This window comes from Numenius arquata, chromosome 13 (genome assembly GCF_964106895.1).
Source record: "Numenius arquata chromosome 13, bNumArq3.hap1.1, whole genome shotgun sequence".
NCBI classification, from domain to species: domain Eukaryota; kingdom Metazoa; phylum Chordata; class Aves; order Charadriiformes; family Scolopacidae; genus Numenius; species Numenius arquata.
This window is the reverse complement of record NC_133588.1, coordinates 3,630,297-3,651,410: the sequence shown is the minus strand read 5'-3', so window position 1 is coordinate 3,651,410 and position 21,114 is coordinate 3,630,297. Positions and strand designations below refer to the sequence as shown.

The 21,114-nt window shown below is 43.3% G+C and overlaps 1 protein-coding gene across 2 annotated transcripts; it reads right to left on the bottom strand.

Moving 5' to 3' along the window:
- Positions 1–4,161: 4,161 nt before the first annotated feature.
- Positions 4,162–17,585, bottom strand: AKTIP (AKT interacting protein). 2 transcript variants are annotated; one of them, XM_074158036.1, is made up of 10 exons: positions 17,487–17,585; positions 12,848–12,963; positions 11,285–11,490; positions 9,546–9,610; positions 9,360–9,460; positions 7,948–8,036; positions 7,746–7,844; positions 7,421–7,528; positions 6,672–6,732; positions 4,162–5,086 (listed from the first exon to the last, which is right to left on the bottom strand). In XM_074158036.1, exons 2-10 carry the CDS (start codon positions 12,887–12,889, stop codon positions 4,979–4,981), a joined length of 879 nt encoding a protein of 292 aa, XP_074014137.1. In that variant the 5' UTR covers positions 12,890–12,963; positions 17,487–17,585; the 3' UTR covers positions 4,162–4,978. The 2 variants fall into 2 exon arrangements, with proteins under 2 accessions (XP_074014137.1, XP_074014136.1); XM_074158035.1 differs by lacking the exon at positions 17,487–17,585 and adding an exon at positions 13,387–13,478 and having other exon boundaries at positions 4,162–5,089; positions 12,848–12,991.
- Between the last annotated feature and the right edge of the window lie 3,529 nt (positions 17,586–21,114).

Here is a 21,114-nt window from a genome sequence, read left to right as displayed (position 1 = left end):
CAGAATCATGCTCACAGAGTGTAGCTCTGCCTCAGTGGATTTAATGATAAAAATTCAGTGCATATAAACTGTGCAATCAGATAGAGAAATAGTTGTCATCTTTTTGCCTGGAGGATACAAAATGGAATCTAAACACTCTCCAAGCTTGTAGGATTTCAATTCTTTATGTAATTATAAAAAAAAGGCAAGAGAAAAAAAAATCTTCAATAGTTGGTAACTTTAGGAACTTTTGCAATGATAAAGACCTTTTGTGAAGGTGCTGTCATTAATCCCTAAGGCAAGATCATTTACTACAACATCCACCTCAGCAGCAGCCGCGCTGCCGGCCACTACAGTGGCCCTACAAAACTTTCCCCACGTGCTTTCTTTGAAAAAAACACAAGCCACATCACCACTTTCCAGGCAAGACAAGAGCAGCTTCCAGATCGGTTCCTCCATTTCTGTTTGCTATTGCAAACTCCCAACAGGCATTTGACAATCCCAAGGCACTTGCAGTTCCTCATAGCCTGCCCCATGTGCGGGATACACAGGGCTCGCGGGGCATTAATACCACACAGAAGAGAAAGCCGAGCAAAGTGAGTGACATGGAGCCACCTGCCTTCCCTTTGCACTGGGTCACCAGGAACCTGCTGTTTCTCTCTCAAGCTTTTACAAGTCCAACACCACACTAAAGCCCACTTCACCGTGCTGAACCCCCGTCTAGAGACTTCATCCAGCAGAAGAGCACTACTGAAAGCAAGCCGCCCAACAGCAGGGTCCTGCTTGACTAAGGCCATGTATTTGTTAGAAAGGTTAACCACCAGTGACACATGACAGGGAGGATGTGGTCAAATCAAACAAATAAATATTCAGGGTTATCAGAAATCTGTTCCCTAGAATGCAAACAACAAAAGCCAGAAACGCTAGCAAGGATTCTGTGGGGTTTTTTTTAAAGTAGCAACCAATCAGCCGCACAAGCGGCAAGAAAAAGGTGAGAGCAACAAAAGAAACATTCTTCACCCCAGTCCATAGGCACGAGCGCTCAAGGCCTTTGCTTCTCCCAAGTGCTTCAGCAGTGCTTGAGGCAGAAAACCACCGCAGTCCCAGGCTACAGCCACTCTCACAGCCCTGTCCTTGCTTTCTGGTACCAGAGGAGGGAGGCTGAGCAAGGCACCGGTTCCACCACTACCCCCTCCCGCCCGAAAGGAGCGGATCAGCAGCGAGATCACTCACCCTTTTCCACGAGGGGTGGACACGGTCTTCACTCTCTTTGAGGATCCCACGGAGATGAAGATCAGTGGTGGGAGATGAAGCCAGGAGCTCTCTGCAGAGCTGCGTGGGGCCCACAGACCTGCACTGGCCACACTGGCCCCGAAGACACCCCAGGTGCTACCAGCACACACTGCACCTGAGAGCGGGCACCGCAGCCCCCTGGCCCACAGGGCTTCCCTCTCACTGACGGAGGGGGGCAGCCAGCTTCTGTGGCTGGTAACACAGGGTAAGAATGACATTCTTTGCTTTGAAAGGCTGAAAAATTAAGTTTCAAACCCCTCTTTTACATTGGCAGTAGTTTCCTAAAGATCACTGAATCAGGACTGGAGCAGAGAAGTTCTTTTGCTCGCTCAGGAGGAAAACCTGCACGTGCCATCACAACTGAGAACAGGCACAGCAGCGAGAGTCACTCACCTTCTTCCAAGATCCACAGGTTTTTTCTACTTTTCTATACTGATACACAGAAAAAAATTACAAAAGTGTTGCAGCTGTCTGCCGTCCAAGTCCTGTTCTCACAAAATAACTACCTTTAGCATGCAAGATAAAGAATGTAAAACCAACTTTAGAAAAAAAATCTTCACATAAAGATGTAGAATGTTCCTACTATAGGAAAGGGTACACAAACTGGCAAAGAAAAAAGAAAGAGTGGCAATTCAGAATTTTGCACTCTCTTCAAAGTTTTTGATCTGAAGACAGGACTTAAAAGTTTATTGACATAAAATGTTTTGGGTTTTGTTTGGTTTTGTTTTTTTTTTTCCAAAAAAATACTTAGGGGTAAGAGCACAGCTCTTGCAAGTCTTAAGCCTTCTCCCGCTCCTTCCTTCCCAAGGGGTAGAAATGGGGGAAGAGAGAAACCACCACAAAAGTCTCCAATCCAGTATTTGCACAGCATTACTTCAAGGTTGGGAGTTGAAGTTTTTGCTCAAACAAGCCATCGCTACCAGCGAGAAAGCAACATTGAGTCTGCTGTTACCTTGCTGGGGCTGATTTCTAGTGCTGCTGTAGGAACAGGTCTAGTGCTTCTCCTAACAGTAGCTACTGTCCCAAGACTCAAACAGCAAAACATCCCACACCAAGTTTACTTTACTCTAGTTACCATCATAGCAAGAGATTGTTCATGAGGAGCTTCTCTGGGGATGAGACGGTAACAGTGATATAAGCGGAAATACCCAGAATTACTCTACTAATGACTCTACTAATGACTGAGGGCTGCTACAGACTGCAGATTTGCTCTAGTTTTCCCTACCCATTTTTAGACACCTCTGCCTTCACACATCATCTTCTCAGCCTCATAACAAAGCTGGATCGAGATCTGAGCTAGAGGAGACAGGTTTGTGTTGAAGACAGTAGGAACTCAGTTCACTCTGAGTTAACTGCCCTACAAAAGCAGAGCAAGTCGCAGGCACCTCACCCGGTGACTGACTCACCTTGACAAAAATACCCTTTCGGAAGACCTACACTCAACCACCACTGTCAATACAGTTTACAATAAAAAGAACCCACAGCGCATTTAAAGCCATTAAATATGTTTAAATCTGCTGTACTAACTCACATGACTGGAGTCTGCCGGAGCCTTCAGTTTCCATAGATCCATACTTCACACATACGGCGTTAGCAGGAGCTTCCAGAAAGCAGTAGTTCAGTTGCAAGTACCTTGCTCAGAAGCACTTATGCTTAGAATTCCTATTTAACCTTGAGTCTGTTTAGGAAGGAGCCCCTCTAAATTGCATTTATCTTACTGCACTAAGTGGATATACTACAGTTTAGAAAGAACATTTTAGCATTTAGTAAGAACATAGGTACCAGCCACTTTACAGAATCATAGTATCATCATAGAATTGTCTAGGTTGGGGACCTTTAAGATCATCTAGTCCAACCATCAACCTAACTCTGATAAAAACCATCACTAAACCATGTCTCTAAGTGCTATGTCAACCCGTCTTTTAAATACCTCCAGGGCTGGGGCCTCAACCACTTCCCCGGGCAGCCCATTCCAAGGCTTAATAACCCTTTCAGTGTAAATATTTTTCCTAAAAAGATGAAGGGAGTTAAAGAGGAGAGAGCCCCAAGAAATGCACCTTTGGATGCACTTCCTTCTCTACCTTAAACAGGATCCTTGCTCCCCACATATCCTCTGCATTCTTCTGCCTAAAGAGGAATTCCAGCAGCGCTAGAGACACTCCACGCAGCTCCAGGAAATCACTGCCTCTCAAAGACTTCTGCCTTTAAAAGGTTTAGAGCAATGTCACACAGTAAGATTTCAACATTACCTAAAACAGAATAAGTACTTAATTTATACAATGTTAAGTGCTGCATAGAAACCACCCAAGTCATCCACAGTACATTAAATTAACAATTTGGTATATGATAGCGTATTACCTGTGAAGTCTTTGTCTACTTCCTTAAGAGCTAAGTTGTTTTCTAAAGGAACAGGGAAAGGTTGTTATATGGCAAGCAGATTCAGCTTGTCAGAAAAAAACAAAATATTAAAAAAAAATACCACAAAAGACAAACCACATACCACACCACTCCCCACATCACCTTTAGATATGAAGTCACTGCTACTTGTTACTAGACAGCAGGGGTTGCATTAATGCCATCTGCACAGGTATGAGGAGCCAAAGGAAAAGCAGCCCAGCTTTTGGTAGCAAAATCCTGCTAGGGAGGAAGAAGGCATTATGCCGGGCTATGACATTAGGAAGACTCTTGTGAAAAGCAGAAGATTCTGTCCTGAGCTCACACGTTCTTTAGAAAGGTTTTCCCATATGTGGAAAAAAAACATATTTAACCAGTCTCATCAGCACACACCATCCTGGATACACATGCAGCAAGGACATATGTAGCCAGGTCCATTCTGGCTCCAGTCTTTGCTAAATATCTACACCACAGACAGACAGACGGACAAAAGCTAGATCACGGTTTCTTTTTATTTTAAGATGTCACTATTAACACACATTAGTCAAGCTATCCTAAGTAATCCCCTAGACACCTAGGGAATCTAAAATCCTCTAAGACTTTATTAGCTCAAGAGACCACCATTAAAAGCTTTGATTTTAGTGTTTATGCAATAAAAGTCTAACAAGCCTGACATTCTGCTTTCACCCTGCCAGACTAATGTGCGCTTTAGTGACAATATCCATTTACAAATCAATAATACATCATACATCATCCCCAGCTTTACCTCTGGAAAGTGCTAAATGGAGTCAATGAACCGTCTATTTACAATTTCAAATCCTAATATATTTACAATAGAAACCAAAGTATTTAAAACCATTAAATATAGTGTTTAACTCTGCTATATTAGTTTACATGAACACAGCTTACCTCTGGCATCATATTTCCTGATAATATTTCTGCCAGTAATTTAAGATTTTTTTTAAAAAAATTGCTATTCCTGGAGGGGAAAAAAAAAAAAAAAGCTTAAAAACCAACCCAAAACCTCCAGGCATTTCAGAGCCCTGAGGAATTACCCACCCTAGACAGTCTTCCGGTAGAAGTACTGCAGTGTTCTAGAGAGACTTCCAAACTCCAGGCAAGCCTTTAAAACCTAATGCATACGTAAAACTTTAAGAGTCAGTAATCCATTGACCAGGTTTACTGGAGTCACTGCTACCATTCAGCTTGTACTAATCCGTAGTGAAGAAGGAAACTGCTGCTTGGCCGCTTCTCCCTCCATTACATTCCCTCCACCCACAGAAAGTGTTTCGTGCACCACAGTCCCGAAGAGCTAAGTCGGCATCGTCTTCTCTTCTTTGCTGAAAGGCTGAACTGAGCCAGGCTTTACCCACGACAAGCCAGAAACATGCATGCTTTTGCAGTGCTGCTCTTCTGGCTTCTTCTAGGCAGAAGAGAGTTAAAGTCAGAGTTATTAGATACCGCAAACCCTCTCCAGTCCCTCCCCAGCCATTATACTATTCACTTACAAGCATAAAACACACTAGCATCATTTCCTCAAAGAGGAACACCAAAATGGCTACTAATTTAATTTCCATGGCATCCGTAAAACTACCCTAACATTACAGGAGAGTTTTAATGACTTTGTTCATGTACTGCTACCCCATCGTACCACAAAGACTCAAGGATAATCTTTGAATAGTGCCTTTTGGTTGAAGGCCATGGCCCAGCACCACTGACTGCACTGCCGTTTGCCAAATTTCTCGGTTCTACAGAAACAAGTGTCAAACCAAATCAAACCATTTCTGTCACTAGGCTGACATCGTAACTGTAGCACACTACCTGGCTATGGGGCTATGCTGTGGAGGAGCACTCCACCCCACTGAAGGCTTCTGAATGCAAATCAACATACCAAAGTAGCAACCAATACCTTTGCTATACACCATGGAATTCCTTAATGCTTTCCAAGGACGGTCCTTCCCTTCCCTGAGCATTTAAGACTGTTAAATGCTTAAGCAGTAACTATTTCTACCCAACATAATGCAACAAACATTTGAGACTGATTTGCAATTTAGAAGACAAAAAAAATAAAGCTTCAAGCTGAGGGAGAAAGGTGCAACTTAAAGTAGTTTAAGAAGATTAGTAAATGAGATACCTACTCTAGCAGGTCAAAGAAACAGAATAGCTTGCAAATTTTTTGCAAACCAGGAGCTGGCCCTGCCTCCACACTGCTACAGGCTCAGCAGATCATGTGTATGCCAATTACATCAAACCTGGAATGACGCATCGAGTTCTAGAAAGGGATAATTATGTGAATAGACTTTGTGATACTATGGGAAGCCACTGACAAAGTAAATTAAGGCAGCAAGAAAACTGAACCTGCACTTCTGTCCCTCACGAGTTTTGTGTAGAAAGTGGCACTGCGTGACGGAATTGCCATAACACATCAGACAACAGGGATGGGTTGAACTTGAGCCTGGCAGAGTGGCACCTGCCTGTCACCTGATGTTGTCTTACTAGAAATCAGTAGCATTAGAGAGATGAGCAAGGCACTCTGCTTGTGCTTGAGTTTGGAATGAGAAGAAAACCCTGAGGCTTTGATTCAGTAATGAAAGATCTCTCAACAGAATACAACAAAGAAGTTGGGGACTGTGAGGTTAGGCAGAAGTGGTAATGACCAAGACAAGGGCAGGACAAGCTAATAGGCAGTCAGCAAATCTCTTCTTTCCCCTCCTTCCCTCTGTTCCATCCCTAAACAAAAATAATCTGCCAAGTGTGCCAACAATTGCACTAACAAAGCTTTCTAGCTGGCTAAATGATTCATTGCTTAACACACTGAAGTTAGAACCAGCGACATAACTGCTTAATTAGGAGACCAAATCAGTTTCAGCACGCTTGCTGACCCAGAAGAGGGGTGGAATAAGGTCTGTCTAGTACATGTTCATCACAGAGAGAGAGAGAGAATCTTTCTTCCCTTATCAGGCAACAAACCCTTACTGTAGTAAGAATCTGGACTTTGCTCATACCTTCTGAGTCAACATCTTCTCTCTAGCTTCATCATGTATAGCTGGATTCCATGGAGAAAAACTACGGAGAAAGTATAGTTATCTCTTAACTTTGCATTTTTGCAAACTACAGCATAGACAGAGCAGAAAGCAGCAATTTTCCCTGGTTTAGTTTGTTGAATTTCAAGTAAACTCCAAGTCTGAGTTTTCAATGTTAAAACATACAGAGACGAACTAAATTCACGTTGTCGTGGATCTTTTCAAGAAGAAATATTTAGGTTTTCATTTTTGTTTGCAATGACAGCTGGCAATTCAGCAGGTGCTACACGAAATACTACTCACATTCACTATGGAGCTGACTGTGCCATCCCCCATGCAGTCAAGCTTAAAAGTATTTAAGAAGTATGACCAAAGCTACAGTCATGCAAATTGAGTTCAGGAAAGCCTGAAAGCAGTATTTAGTCCATGGGTATCTCTACTTGTGGGAGGTGGGGTGTTTGGGGGCCCTTTGTTTTGGGGTTTGTTTAGGGTTTTGTTGAGATTTTTTTAAGTTGCTTAGTGAAAAACCAGTAAACACGAGCGTCTGATTATATTTAAGGTTCACTCAATATTAAACTGAAGGAAATGAGGGTAGGAATATTCAAAGTATTGCTATAAATGTAAGAAAAAGCAGGTCAGTCAAGTTGGCAGAGAAAGGCCCAAAATCAACAACTATACCCAAATTTGTTCTCGAAACATTAGGACACAGTGAACTTGCTCATGGTACTTACATGATTGCATAGGGATCCTCTATTTTGGGCTGATCAAATAAATGACTGCTGCATAGTCTGACACTGTCCACCACTTTACTTTTGAACAGCTGAATATCTTTTTCATACCTGCAAGAGAGAAGTAATGATAAGTAATTTTAAGGAGGCACAGGTTTGCTCTAGAAGCACAGACAGACTTGGCAAAGCCTTGACTCTAGTTCCTGTTGCAACCAACTCTGCAGGCAGAGACCATGGACTGATAAACAATTTTACAAATCTCTTGTTTCTGTCAGTCTACGCCAAAATCTCTTAAGAGACCATGTCTATACGCATGGAAGACACTTACAGCACTGCAGCCTCAGGGTTCAGAGGAGTAGTTGTATCAATCTTGTAGAAGACTCTGCGAGCATACATTAATACTTGCCATATGTGATTGTGGTTTCGCCTAAAAAGAATAAAGCAGAATGAAGAAAGGAACAAACTTCTTTCAAATTATACACCAATATACGCTATATACCAATATACATTATATACCAATATACACTAACCTCCATTTTGCAAATGCCCTTTTCACATCCAGTTCACCAGATAAAGGATCTACCAGCGGATGGAAGACAGGCAGATCAAAAACCAAGCGCTGCATTAGAAAAAAAGAAATTTGTTATGACAACTTCAATCCTAGTGTTAAAACCACTGGGTGAAGGTCAGTCAGATGTTGCTTCCAAACACTAATTAATTGTTACCATATTAAAAGAAAGCAACCTGAAGTGATTTGTACCAGCTGTGAAACTGTAACCCAACACACCCATGTTACACGCAGGGTCTTGTCCTGTCTCACATGCTTATCACCAAATCAGGAAACTAATCCAGCTAACTACACGAGCACCAGCGCCAACACAGGTAATAATATCAGATAAGATCAGATTAAAGGAGTTTTTCTGGTTTAGCTATTTGTGACCCAAAGCTTTTTACATACTTGAGCTACAATCAATTTTTTTTTTTTATCCTACACATTTTTAAGTGAACTGTGGAGGGACACCAGTGTCTTCAGTCCTGTATAGATAATTTCCTCTGGTGTTCGTGCATTCTTCCAAAAGAAAACTTAGTTTCCACAAGAGGCCCTATGCTCACAAAAGAACGATGGCTGTATGAGAGATAATGAAGCCTAATCTTTGTAAGAAACTGTTTCCTACTATTTCTGTCCTTTTAAAGACGATAGCTTTACACAAAACTTGACACCAAGCAGGCAGCTTCCTGACACAGAAACTTGTTCTCAGCTACAGCAGTTACACACACCCACATCCCCCAGTCTTCCTCTTAAAGAAATTTGGCCAAGAGGGCCAGCTGCTCTGCTCAGGAGAGTCAGATTGCCACAAGATTATTTTATTTATTTTTACTATTGACGTAATAACTTGGATAATTTTCCCAAAAGAGAAAAACAGAAAGGAGGAATGGAAGGTAACACCATACTATCTACCTCCCTCTCCCTCTGTTTCAGCACCTTTCTCATCAACTTCTTTTAGTTCTTTGTTTCAATGCAATTTAGAAGACAGACGGGCGAGAAACCCTGCAGTGCTACAGCAAGCCCAGCACAGGTGCCTGGATTTTATGTTCCATTATATTGCTAACTCAGGATTTGGATACTTCTTTAAATGTTTCAATGTTAACTTCCTCACCAGGGAAGGAGCAGATCAAGAGCTGAGGTACAGAACTGGCTGATTACTTAATACTCTTAATGCATTTAACCTCATGAAACTCACTCTACACCAGCCTCAGTAATCACAGCAACGCGATTCCTCCACAGATGTTAGGAAATATGCACAAGACATCGCAAATGAGCCCAGCCAATTGAACAAAACTAGTTTAAGGAAATGAGAAGCTAATTGGTACGTTAGCTTTAGCAAAAAGTCTTACTTAAAAAAAACAGAAAACAAAAAAAATCCAACACACAACCACTTACCGGGCAGTCTCCATCTGGGTAATTGTCAGGAATATAGACAGTAAATTTAAACACACCATCCTGGTAGAGCCCATGTCTTATGAATATTACACCAAACCACACTGCAAGTGAGAAAGTTTGCTTCAGTGAAAGAATTTAAGAAAAAAAAAAAACATTCAAAAAAAAAAAAATTAAGTTCAAACTTACTTAATGCTGATTGGTAAGATGGCTGCACGTAGACACCCGGCAACTTCTGCTTTACAACCAAGGTACTGCAATTAGAATCAGCGTTTAGAACAGCTCCACAAGTGCATTAAAACTACAGCAAGCTGACAACAGTAGACCCAAAATGTACTGCCTATAGCTTAACAAGGGATGGCTTCTCAAACTTACAATCAGTTGAAATGTGACCAAAGCTTTAACTTCCATTTTAATCAAGTACTTTTTCAGTTTTAGATAAAACTATGCTGCAGGTCAAACAAATTACACTGGCAACTACCAAAGTAACCGAGAATAAAAAGGACAGGCAAGAAGCAGGGTATATTAGAGAGCTGGATCGAGTGATTCGAGGCATCTCATTAACAGGATGGACCAAGTAATTTTCCCACACTTGCACTTATTTGCTATTTCATTTCTTGTGATGATAATACAGCCATGATCTTCAGTCATCAATGACTGGTGCAGTATGAAAAAGAGTTTCTATCTCTTCCTTTGCCATTTAGAAAAGTCCATTTGATAATCAACCATACTGGCAGGGCAAAATGTGCAATTTTTACTATTTTTTAAATCAATGAACAGAAGAAGTTGCTAGTGAGTTTAACCAGCCGTAGTTGTATGCTGTGCAGATTCTACTGAACACTGTAAATGATAAACCAAATTATTCACTTCATACAGGTCCAGTAAATTGAACTCCTCATGCTTGCACAAATAATCAATAATATTAAAGGAAAACATTAACACAGATCTCCACTTACGCTTTCCATAATTTTCATTGTTATTTCCCTAATAATGAATTTGTTAAGTTAGAGGAGTTCACATTACGGTACCAATAAATTTTTACATACTGCAGAAGAAAAACATATTTCTTGAATTAAGAAGTCAGGGTCAGTGCCCTGAAAAAAAGATAAAAATAAAGTTTTGAGAGTTCTCACTTTCAATTCAATGGTTAAATGCAAGCACGGAGACTCAGTGTTGCATAAGGACTCCAGGGATTTCATTCCAAAAGGCACTACATACTTGAGAATCCAGCGTGTCTGTTACAGAGGAAGTCCCTTCAGCTTTGTAGCACAAAATAGTTTATTTAGCTTTATATAAGGAGAAAGTTTTGCACACAGATAGAGATTTGTATGCCCTCACAGTAGCCTACAAATCAGTAGACTGGATCAAATGCAACTGATCCAAGGAAACCTATTTAAATCACACTAATTCCTCCCTCAGTGTCACCGAAAGACAGGAAAGAACATAGTCTTCCTAATACCCATTTAATAAGCTGTATCAGGTGGAGTTCAAGTGCTCCATGTAACAACTGAAGGAAGCTCCCACATCCTAACTCCATTAGACAGTACCATACATTCATAACCATCTTCCCATCAGACATCTGCTTGCTTCTATTTTCACACTTGGTTCAAAAATTTGTTATTTCTGACCAAAAAGCTATTAGGGTAACTGGTCAGGATGCCTAAACCCAAAATGTGTTTACTTGAAGACTGAAAAATAATTCAGAGAATCATATCTAAACACATCCTCATCTCATTTTCCTCTCCCCTGCTACCTCAAGAGATTGAGACTGCTGCTCCAGAAAAAGAATTTTGTGGAACCTAAGTTTTACTGCCTTCTTCAAGGACTAAGGCAAAGACGCCACGCAAGAACTAGATCTTTGCACGTTTTTTCTTCCCCATGAAGCAAAAGCCCAGTGACCTAAAAAAGACAAAAAAGTGAAAACTTACAATTCTGCAAGGAGGGAATACTCCAAATAAAAAGGCCCATAAGAAGCATGTGTTCCATTTGTCGACTGGGACGACGCAGCAGGGGAAGCAGGTTTTGTTATTGGCACAGCATTCTTTGGAATAGAAGGCAACTGTTTCTTTGTAGAGGCTCGTAGAGGACTGGTTCGCAGCTCTCCACTCAAAGTTTTCTCTTCAGCGTCAGGTCTCTGTTAGATTAAAAAGAGAACCATGAGATTTCAGGTCATATTTCATAAGCATTTAACATGTGAACGTATTTTATCACAGGTTTAAATCCAAACGTGGTAATTACAAGTTCGGCCAATGAAACAAACGTATCTTGGGTTTCAGTGTTCTACTGCGTATAGGTGGGAGGTTAGGGGGTGTCTCTTTGGGTTTGTTTTTAAATAGACTTTTATTCAATCAAGCCTAGCCTACGAGTACAGAAATGATCAATGCCGGATAGGAAATTTGCAGATTAGGACAAATGCTTAAGGAGGCTTACATTTATTTAGAAACTGGAACCAGATAGTATGTAACATCAGCTTAGAAGTCAATCTATTTCTAGCACACAGCGCATCAAGATAAATCATTTCCACTGACAAGCATTCTCACGCTTTAAATACTCTTTGAAGTCTAGAAGTAGTGTAGTAAAGCTGAGATGGAATAAAGAACTTTCTACAGAAAACTCCGTGTATTTTGCTTCCTGCCTGTGCTTAAGACACCAACATCCCACTTGGAACTGATCATAAAGCCCAGTCCCACTGTGGGGGAATCACTGTTTGGCAATGATATCAAGCCCAGTCTAAATAGTTTTGCTGTAGCAACTTTTTCAGGCTTATACTGAAATATATAGTTATGTATTTTATTAAAAACAAAACAAAAAAAGCTTTTCTACTCAATTGGTTACCGAGAGACTGCTAGAGAACACTGTACTATGTACAGACCTCAGACTCATTCTACAGATTGCCAAGACAAACCTGCAGGCTACAGACTTGTGATTAGGCTAGTTGTGGTGAAGCTGAAGGCGTGATTTAGTCTGTAGTGTTTCAAAGCACTTGAAACTTGGACCAGTAGCACCACCGATGTCACAAGCCTCATCAACAAAGTTATATAATTTGCCCTGGCACTGAACACCTGAGAAGTGATTAACCTGACAACTATCATGCTTTAATACACACAATATAAACTAGCAATAGCATTGTGGAGGCGCAGATTTGTCAACGCTCACTGCACGTGCAATACCTGGCTAAGCTCTATGTAAGACAGTAAACAAATGTCCTAAGAAACAAACGTTTCAACCATTTGAACAAGTTTGTTTCACCTTTCCTACTCAAAGATGCTTCAGATAAGAAAAGTCAACAAGTTCTGGAGCAGACTCCACCCACAGGCACATTCCAGTTAATGCAGCTCCAAGGTAGCTTACTCTTTTATTGAAGATGATCACAATTCTCAGCATAAAACACACACTCCAACCGTATTTGCAGATTACCTGATGGTCTTTTCCAGAACTGCTACCACCCCTCAATGCGTATTAACACTTTATGGCATCCATTTATTAAATACCTTGCGCACAGAACTTGTAGACATGCTCCAGAAAGGGTTCATAACGTGTATTCCAAACAAAGGACTGCAACTTTTCAGTGTCTTCAGAGCGTCCTCGGGCTTCTCCGGTTTACACCCTGAAAATACACAGAATGAATATGCATTCTGACAGACAAACAAGACTCAATATATAAGTAGGATTCAGATCCAATTCTGCAACCAACTTTGTCTTTCTGTAACTTCAGAGGAAAACCTCTTGTAGTTAAGACTGACAATAGTTAGAATTGCCAAAGCTCTATCATATATTAGACTCCAGGACAATAATACAGTTGTCTACGAAATAGAAGGCAGGGCTTCATGCGCAAAAATTTTCTGCTACAAAGAAGGTTCTGCATTCCATGTTTTGTCTTGCCAACAGGAAAAAAAGACGATCTATTGGCTCAGCACAGCCAAGAAAGATCCTCTACAGGCACAAATATTAAAGAGTTATCACATCACCATTTCAGTGCAGCACCAGACAGTACCAGAATGGCTTGCTCTGGAGCACAGTCAAGTGTTGCCCCTCACATACAGTGCTGACTTTGCATGTTTCTGAAGCACTCCAGTTTGAACAGATCTCTGCCATTTCCGTTGAAAGAGATGATCCTCCCATTGAGTTTGCATCATGCATGTGTCATTTTGTTTTCATCTGCCTTGGAACACCACCAGGAATGGACAAAGCCACAGAACACAGAAGTTTTTCTGTAGCTTATTTAATGGTTTCATTCTGAGCACTAGGGCTTAGAGTGCTCTTTAGGTCAGCAGTTCAATAACAAGGACTTCAGCATGTCATCTACTCTGTATGTCCTTGTTTTTCTCTCTCTTTTTTTTTTTTTTGGTAAGTCTTGCTACTGTTTGTGCAAGAACTCTTATCTACAGCACGTCTTCTGTAGCACAGCCTATTTACTCTACTCGTTTCTTTTTTTTCCCTTTTCCCCCTCCAGTTCTCCTAGTTTCCCTTTCCCTACCCACCTCCCCGCTTCTGGCTATATCAACTAAGGTTTTGAGGCAATCCACTTTACTCAATTTCTTTAACAGTAAGTTGTACAACATTGTACAACTGTACAACAACAATTGTACAACAACCAGAGCAATTCATAGGATGTGAGAGAAAGAGAATGGCACAGGCTTCTATTGTGGTCAACGTTGAGTTTTTTCTCCAGTAAGCAAGGCACCACCTGTTCACCCACTGCTTGGTTAGTTTATAGAGAAAATGGTATTAGGATCCAAAATCTTCCTAAAAGGAAAATAAATGTCAATCTTGTGAAAAGAAAAAAGAATTAAAAAAAAAAAAGCCAGACAAATTATCCAAAGAAAGCCTAGCAATGGTAAATTTTTAAAAGAAACACTGACATCAAATGATAGGTATTCTTCTAGACTGCATAGCAGCCAGGCATTCAAAAAATGCAAGCAGCATTCAGAAAACTAATGAAAATTAATTAATTCCCCCACCCCAAAATCATCTCAAACATTCCAGTATACATGATTCCGCCGGGTATTTTTCCTATTCAGCAGCCAGAGAGTCTCACATCATTCTGAGCCACTGAAAACAGAAAGTCAAAGCACAGCTACTGCGCTGGGGCATGCCCTGTGATAGCAGGGAGAAGATGTTTTCACTTTTCCCCACCTCCTGTCTGGAAAACAGAGTCACGCCAGAGGGCTATGCCAGCGGCCTTTTCTCTTCCATGAAACTCAGCCAGACTAAGTAAGACAGCAAGACGCTTGGCTAGGAATGTACAAGACACTTCCTCGGGAAACTTCAGTATAACCAGAGGGTGGAGGAACTGACGCACAAAGAGAGCACCTGAGTGCGATGGCTTTGACAAGAGAGAAAAGCGCTGGAAGCCGAGGTACAAGTTGGAGGACAATTAGCTGGAATCTGGAATGATTATGGGGTTTGGGTGGGACTTTCTTCTTGGTTTGTTTGGTTTGGGCTGGTGTTTTTTAAGACTGGGTAATATAAATCGCATTATTCCAGAACCAGAGATATGAGATGCAGGAGTTGAACAGGACAAAGAATGGGGTATGTACGTAAAAAACTGCCTAAATAATACCAGTGAAACAGGGACTGATCTAGAAGCTTGATAACTGGTGCTAGATGGAGTTCAGTCACTGACTCCACCTTTCAGAAGGCAGCTATGCATCTCAGTACACTCCCAACTTGCTTGAAAAGCTTTTCATTATAGAGATGCCTATTTACAGGCTATTAAGAATGGTTTATATCTCCAAATACAACACTATGTTAGCTCTAGTTAAACTACAGAGATTCTCCAGCAGAGATCTTTCACCCAGTTGCCTGCCAGTAATAAGTGATACATGGTGTCGTCCTCAACTTATTAAGAGACTTTTTGTCCCCAGTCTCAATCACCTGCTAAAATACTATTTATGACGGAAAACTAATAACCTCAGAGTACCAACTTCCCAGAGGAGGGTCATTTTAAAAGCCTTTCAAGGTGTTTTAGAGTCTGTTTATTTCAAATCACACTCACTCCCTTCTAGCTATGCTACATGGGAGCGGAGAATGACTTCAGTACAGGAAACACACATGACCGCTCGTGTTCTCTCCAGTGCCTTCACCTCACAATTTACTGCCCCACTTCAATCACAAGAATAATTTAAAAAAAAAAAAAATTTAAATAATAATCAAGTAACAGCCCATTTAAGTTAGAGCGTTTACCCTACTTCTCACGATGCAGAAGGTCTGCAGAAGACAAGGAGAGGCAAGTCCCAATGTCATCAAGCGGAATGTCTAGGCAGTTCAGTCACTCCATCTCACACGGGGCTGCAGGGTCTGTTACAAGGTACCTACCATTTTGGCAGCTTACGGTGCTGTCACCACTGAAACCCCCAGCTTCCCAGAAGAACCCAATACACTCTCCTCATTTTATGAAAAGGGAATAAATACACTCAAAATCCTCACCCTCTCTCCTTTCACATTGTTGTCATTCACAGTGCCTCAATTAAGAAGGGGTTTAGTGCTGTGCCGCGCGGTAATACGTTCTACTCATTTCTACTACTTCAAGAACAGAAAGTAACAGCAACCTTCCTAAGAATAGACCTCCTAAGCAGTCCTCCTGCCATGGGATTTTGATAGCTATCTTTTTCTGTAATATTTTCCTTCTAGTACAACAGCAATTGAAAAAAGACATAACACAAACTCGTGAAGAAACATTATTCCAAATGCTGCTTCTTGGAAAGGCATTCTAACTTCTATACAGCACTGCGTTACTAAGGTCCTGCCACACCAGGACCGAGAAAGTCACTCTGCCACCAAGTACAACCTTACGTTGACGTTCACCAGCACTGAGGTACAAATAAGAGCTGTCAGAACAAGCGTAAACTCGGGCAGTACTTCATCATACTTCGAAAGTTAACATTAATGAAAACCAAAATTTCAAGTACTTTGCTTTTGTACCTTCTCCTTCTCTACACCAGGTATTCACCTTAAAGATTACTTCTATTATTTATACCTACTGTCATAACGTGTGTCATATTTCCCGCCCTGCCATCAGCCCGGTCATTAGATTAAACACAACACTAAAACAATTTGACAAAAACTTCATCTGCCTGGAACTGAGCGCTTTTCTAAATGTTTTCTGGAAACAGAAACAATTCTTCATGAAGAAAAAAAGAAGTATAGACAAACATATAATATAAATTTTTATATATACATATATGTGTTTTTATGCATTTTATTCCCTACCGAAAAAGGAAGGGAGTCACTCCTACACCTGAGAAAAAACAGAGCTGAGGAGACAGGGCGCTAGAGGAGAACAATACCTGTTAATCACAACAGCGACACACGTTTGTCCAGCAACTGTAACTGTCAGTTAACACCAGAACTCACTTCTCAGGACACCCACTCCTGATCTTCTTAGGACCCGAGGATTTCACCAGCCCACACCTGAACCCACTGGACAAGGCGGAGGCCGCTGAAGGAACGCCGGCAGCCAACAGGAACACAGGCCAGTCGAGCCTGTTTGCCAGCTCTTCCTCCGCGGATGGATCACACCTTTCACACCGACACCTGCTGCTGTGCTGCCAATCCCCTAGCACACCTCTCAACGAGATCATAACCCCCGCCAGCTCTCGTACAGGATCTGACAGCTTAAGGACACAGGGGGACGGCCTGCCCCGTTTCACGGGACGCCTACGTTTCCAGGGGGGGCCGTCAGCCGGAGGACCGGTGGGTGACAGCAGGGAAAACACCTCAGTTCTGGGAATCCCCCAGACCCGAGCGGTGCGGACTCTCCCCTTGTCATCCCCGCCGCCGTTCGGAAGGGCGCGGAGGGAGGCCCGCCGGGCCCCCGCCCCGCCGGCAGCCGCCCCAGGGCCCCCAGCGGCCGCGGGGCGCCTCACACAGGGAGCCGGCGGACGCTCCTCACGGGACGAGCGAGCGGGCGGGCGCCGCCCCAGCCCCTCCCGGCGACAGGTGAGGGCCCGGTGGGGCGCAGGCTGACAGCCCGCCGCCACCGCCCCTCGCTGCAGCCAGGGCCCGCCGCCACCCTCCCGCGCCGGCGGGCGCTGCCTCCCCGCCGGGCACCGCGCCCGGGCAGGCGGGGCCGGGCCGTGGCCGGCGCCGTGGTGGTGCCGCCGCCCTCCCGCCCGCTCGTTCCCTCACCCGAAACGAGGCTCCCGCCGCTCCGCTGCACGCGCGGCCCAGGCCCCGCCGCCGCCGCCGCTCCCCCTCTACCCCCGCCGCTGCTCCATTTAAAGCCCGCCCCTCGGCACCGCACATCCGGACCTGGCCTTCCCCTCGGCCAATCGCCGTCCGGCCCCTCCGGGAGGGCGCGGGCGGGGCGGGGCGGTGGGGGCAAACACAGCCAATCACCAACACGGCCCTCTCCGTGACGCAGGAAGGGCGACTCCTCTCCTGTCACGGCCGCTGAGGATTCCGCCCTGGGGACAGGGATTGGCCCGAGGGCCTGTCTGTCTCGGGGCGGGCGGACCAATGGGGCAGTGGTGACGCACCTGTCCCTCTCTCAGCAGGAAGAAGGCGCTGAGGCTGGAGCTTAGAGAAACGAGCCTCTCCCATTGGCCGGCGGTGGGAGCGGGGAGGCGTGCGATTGGCTAGCGGGGGCGGAGGGGTGGGTGCAGCCGAGGGCTGCGGCCGGCACCTCGCTGTGAGGGCCGCATCCCTGAGGAGCCGCGGGCAGGCCCGGGTCCCTGCACCTCGGTTTCTCGTATTTAAGTTAATAATACATAACAGCTTCCATTGCATATATATACAGGTGCACATATATACATAGAGACACACAGAGTGTTAATTTACAGTTACCCACACGTACACATCTACATGAACCCCCAAAATTCAGCTCTGAGGGAAGGAGCTGAAGAGAGGGAGCAGAATAAGAACAAAACTCAAGAGTTAGTTTGTGGTTTTGGGTTTTTGGGGGTTTTTTTGTTTTTGTTTTGGTTTTGGTTTTTTTTGCAATCAGACTTCTTCTGAGCCCAGGAGAACAACTGCAAAAACGCTATGCCAAAAGTGAAGGAATTTGCCCAGGTTTGGATTGGAAGACAACAACAAAATCCGTGCTAGTAAAAACCAGAGAGAGCATTCACAATCAAATGAATGCTGGGTGAATTTTATTTTGTTGCTATTATTCCGTCATTATCCTGGCCAAACGGCTGCCGCAGGTGCCAGACCCCTTTTGCAGTGTCCTGCCCTGGGCAGACCTTATCTATTCCGTATATGGTTAAACTCTAGGGATGTTTCTTTTAGGGAAGAAACGTAGCTGTTCTAGTCACCATCCCAAATGGTTTCAAGACCTCAGTAAGGTAAGAAAGGAGGGCTGTGATCTTGAGAACATGGCGGCCTAAGACAGGGATGCAATAAATACGGCCCTTGGCAGACAAACAGGTGGTAGCAGGAAGATCGTTAGTTTTAATGGCTAATTAAGCAGTTACAATGTTTTGCCCACGTGAAAAGTGAGCCAAGGGACAGATGAAGAAGATGAAGAGTGAGGAAGAAACGACCCTCACTCAGGATGAGGACCCACCAGAAGGCACGACTATGCATGCCCAAAAGCTCATTATAATATGTAAATGAATTATTGGAAATGCGATGGATATGCTAATGTTTTCTTGGAATTACATTGGCCATGTAGACCTGTTGTGTATAAATTTGGCTTGAGAACCGCATTCGGGGAGCACAATAGGAGCGATCCCCCGTGCTCCCGGTGCCGCAGTAAGGAATGCCTGCTTTCTAAAACTCCAAATTGAGTCTGAGAGAGTTTTATCTGCCGTTTTATTGCGGGAACAGTTCCCTGTGCAAGCTCCAAAGTGTCCCACAGCCACCTTCGAGGTGCCTACCTACACCACCCACCTTCCACTGCCACATGCAGTAATCTTTCCTCATCTCCTTCCTGCCATATTTTACTTCTTTTTTCTGCTCCAGCTCTTTCCCCACCATCTCTCCTTTGAAGGTTACATTCCCAGAAATCTTTTCTAGGTGGTCACCTCCCTCAGTGGGCTTTTCAGGCCTGACCATTCCTCAAAGTCAGACCTGCACCAGGTCCTGGTCTCGCTAAGAAATGCAAAACGCTCATTAAATGCCCATTTACACGTTACGCAGATGTCACAGATCCTACACTGCAAAATTCTGCGGCTCGGACAACATTTTAGTGTTAATTCAGTGAACGTGTTCAGGATGTTGCAAAAATATAACACGGTCATAACATGAATAATGTTTTAGCTTTGATACCACGGATTGAGAGGAATGCTTTGTGAGGCCATTGAAGACAACACTGTTCATCCTTCAAACCCCGTTATAGTCCAAAGTTTCCTCTTTTGCCAACCACAGGAATAATACTCTGACAAGAAAGAAAATAATTTTTGCCTAGTAGATTTTCTTAAATGCCTTTTTGTGAACCATTGAGATGGAAAACACTTTTTCTAAAAAAAAAATAATCATTTTTTACTAGAACCACCTGTAATTAATGAACAGATCTACGACGTCATCATGTATGTCAATCCAGAAACAGTATCTGTTTGCAATCAGGATGCAAGGTCACCACTGAAAATAGCATCTCTGTGCTCAAATGATGCCAAAGGTGTTCCTGAAGTACCAAAGCATTCTAGTTTAGGTCCCTGGGTTTATTGTTTCCTTTCAGAAGGACATGGACCTGTTGGAACAGGTCCAGAGAAGGGCCATGAAGATGCACAGAGGGCTGGAGCACCTCTCCTGTGAAGACAGGCTTGAGAGAGTTGGGGTTGTTCAGCCTGGAGAACAGAAGGCTCCGGGGAGACCTTATAGCAGCCTTCCGGTACCTGAAGGGGGCTATAGGAGAGATGGGGAGGAACTCTTTATCAGGGACTGGAGCCATAGGGTGAGGAGTAACGGCTTTAAACTGAAAGAGGGGAGATTTAGATTAGATATTAGGAAGAAATTCTTTCCTTTGAGGGTGGTGAGACCCTGGCCCAGGTTGCCCAGAGAAGCTGTGGCTGCCCCATCCCTGGAGGAGTTCAAGGCCAGGCTGGATGGGGCTTTGAGCAACCTGCTCTGGTGGGAGGTGTCCCTGCCCATGGCAGGGGGGTTGGAACTGGATGATCTTTAAGGTCCCTTCCAACTCTAACCATTCTATGATTCTATGATTTTGTCCTGTGTATGATCAAGTGAGGAAATCTGAAAAGGTGGCTTTCAGTTGAGCGCGATAGTGGATCTTTGGCGCGTGCCTAACCCTCGCTCAGCAGCACTGACTGTACACCTGCAGGGTCATAAAAGGTAGTCCCTCTTTTGCTTCTGAAACCCATAGCCCATCCGAATAGATGTCCTCAGACGAGCTTTAGACATCAGGAAAGTTAAATGAATACATAAATTTACACATTCATAAATCAATAATACTAAAATAGCTAAACTTTAAATATAATTACTTTGAAGAAGAATGCAGAAAGTTGACCTACAAGAAGAACTAAAATACTCAAAAAATTACATGGCAGACTAGATTACCTTCTCAGTCATACCAGATCTGAATGTCTACTTAACAAAATCTTTGTATTTTAACCATAGAAGAGAATAATCTGGCCTCGAATGCTTTTTGTATATTGCTTACCTTAAGAAAGGTGTCCTTCCCTATGGCTTGGGACCTGTAGAGAATATTATAAGATTAGTACAAGTCTAAACAGCCTTTAGATACTTTTTTTCCCCTACCTTTAGATAACTTTGTATCATAGACTCATAGAATCATTTAGGTTGGAAAAGACCCTCAAGATCATTGAGTCCCACCATTAACCTAACACTGCCAAGTCCA

Excerpts from the sequence above, each read along its gene's own strand:
- AKTIP (XM_074158035.1), bottom strand. The coding sequence starts at position 12,889 with ATGAACCCTTTCTGGAGCATGTCTACAAGTTCTGTGCGCAAG. Across the intron at positions 9,461-9,545 it reads ATCTTACCAATCAGCATTAA|TGTGGTTTGGTGTAATATTC; the intron begins GTAAGTTTGAAC and ends TCTCACTTGCAG. Across the intron at positions 6,733-7,420 it reads GAGGATCCCTATGCAATCAT|TTTTTCTCCATGGAATCCAG; the intron begins GTAAGTACCATG and ends CTTTCTCCGTAG.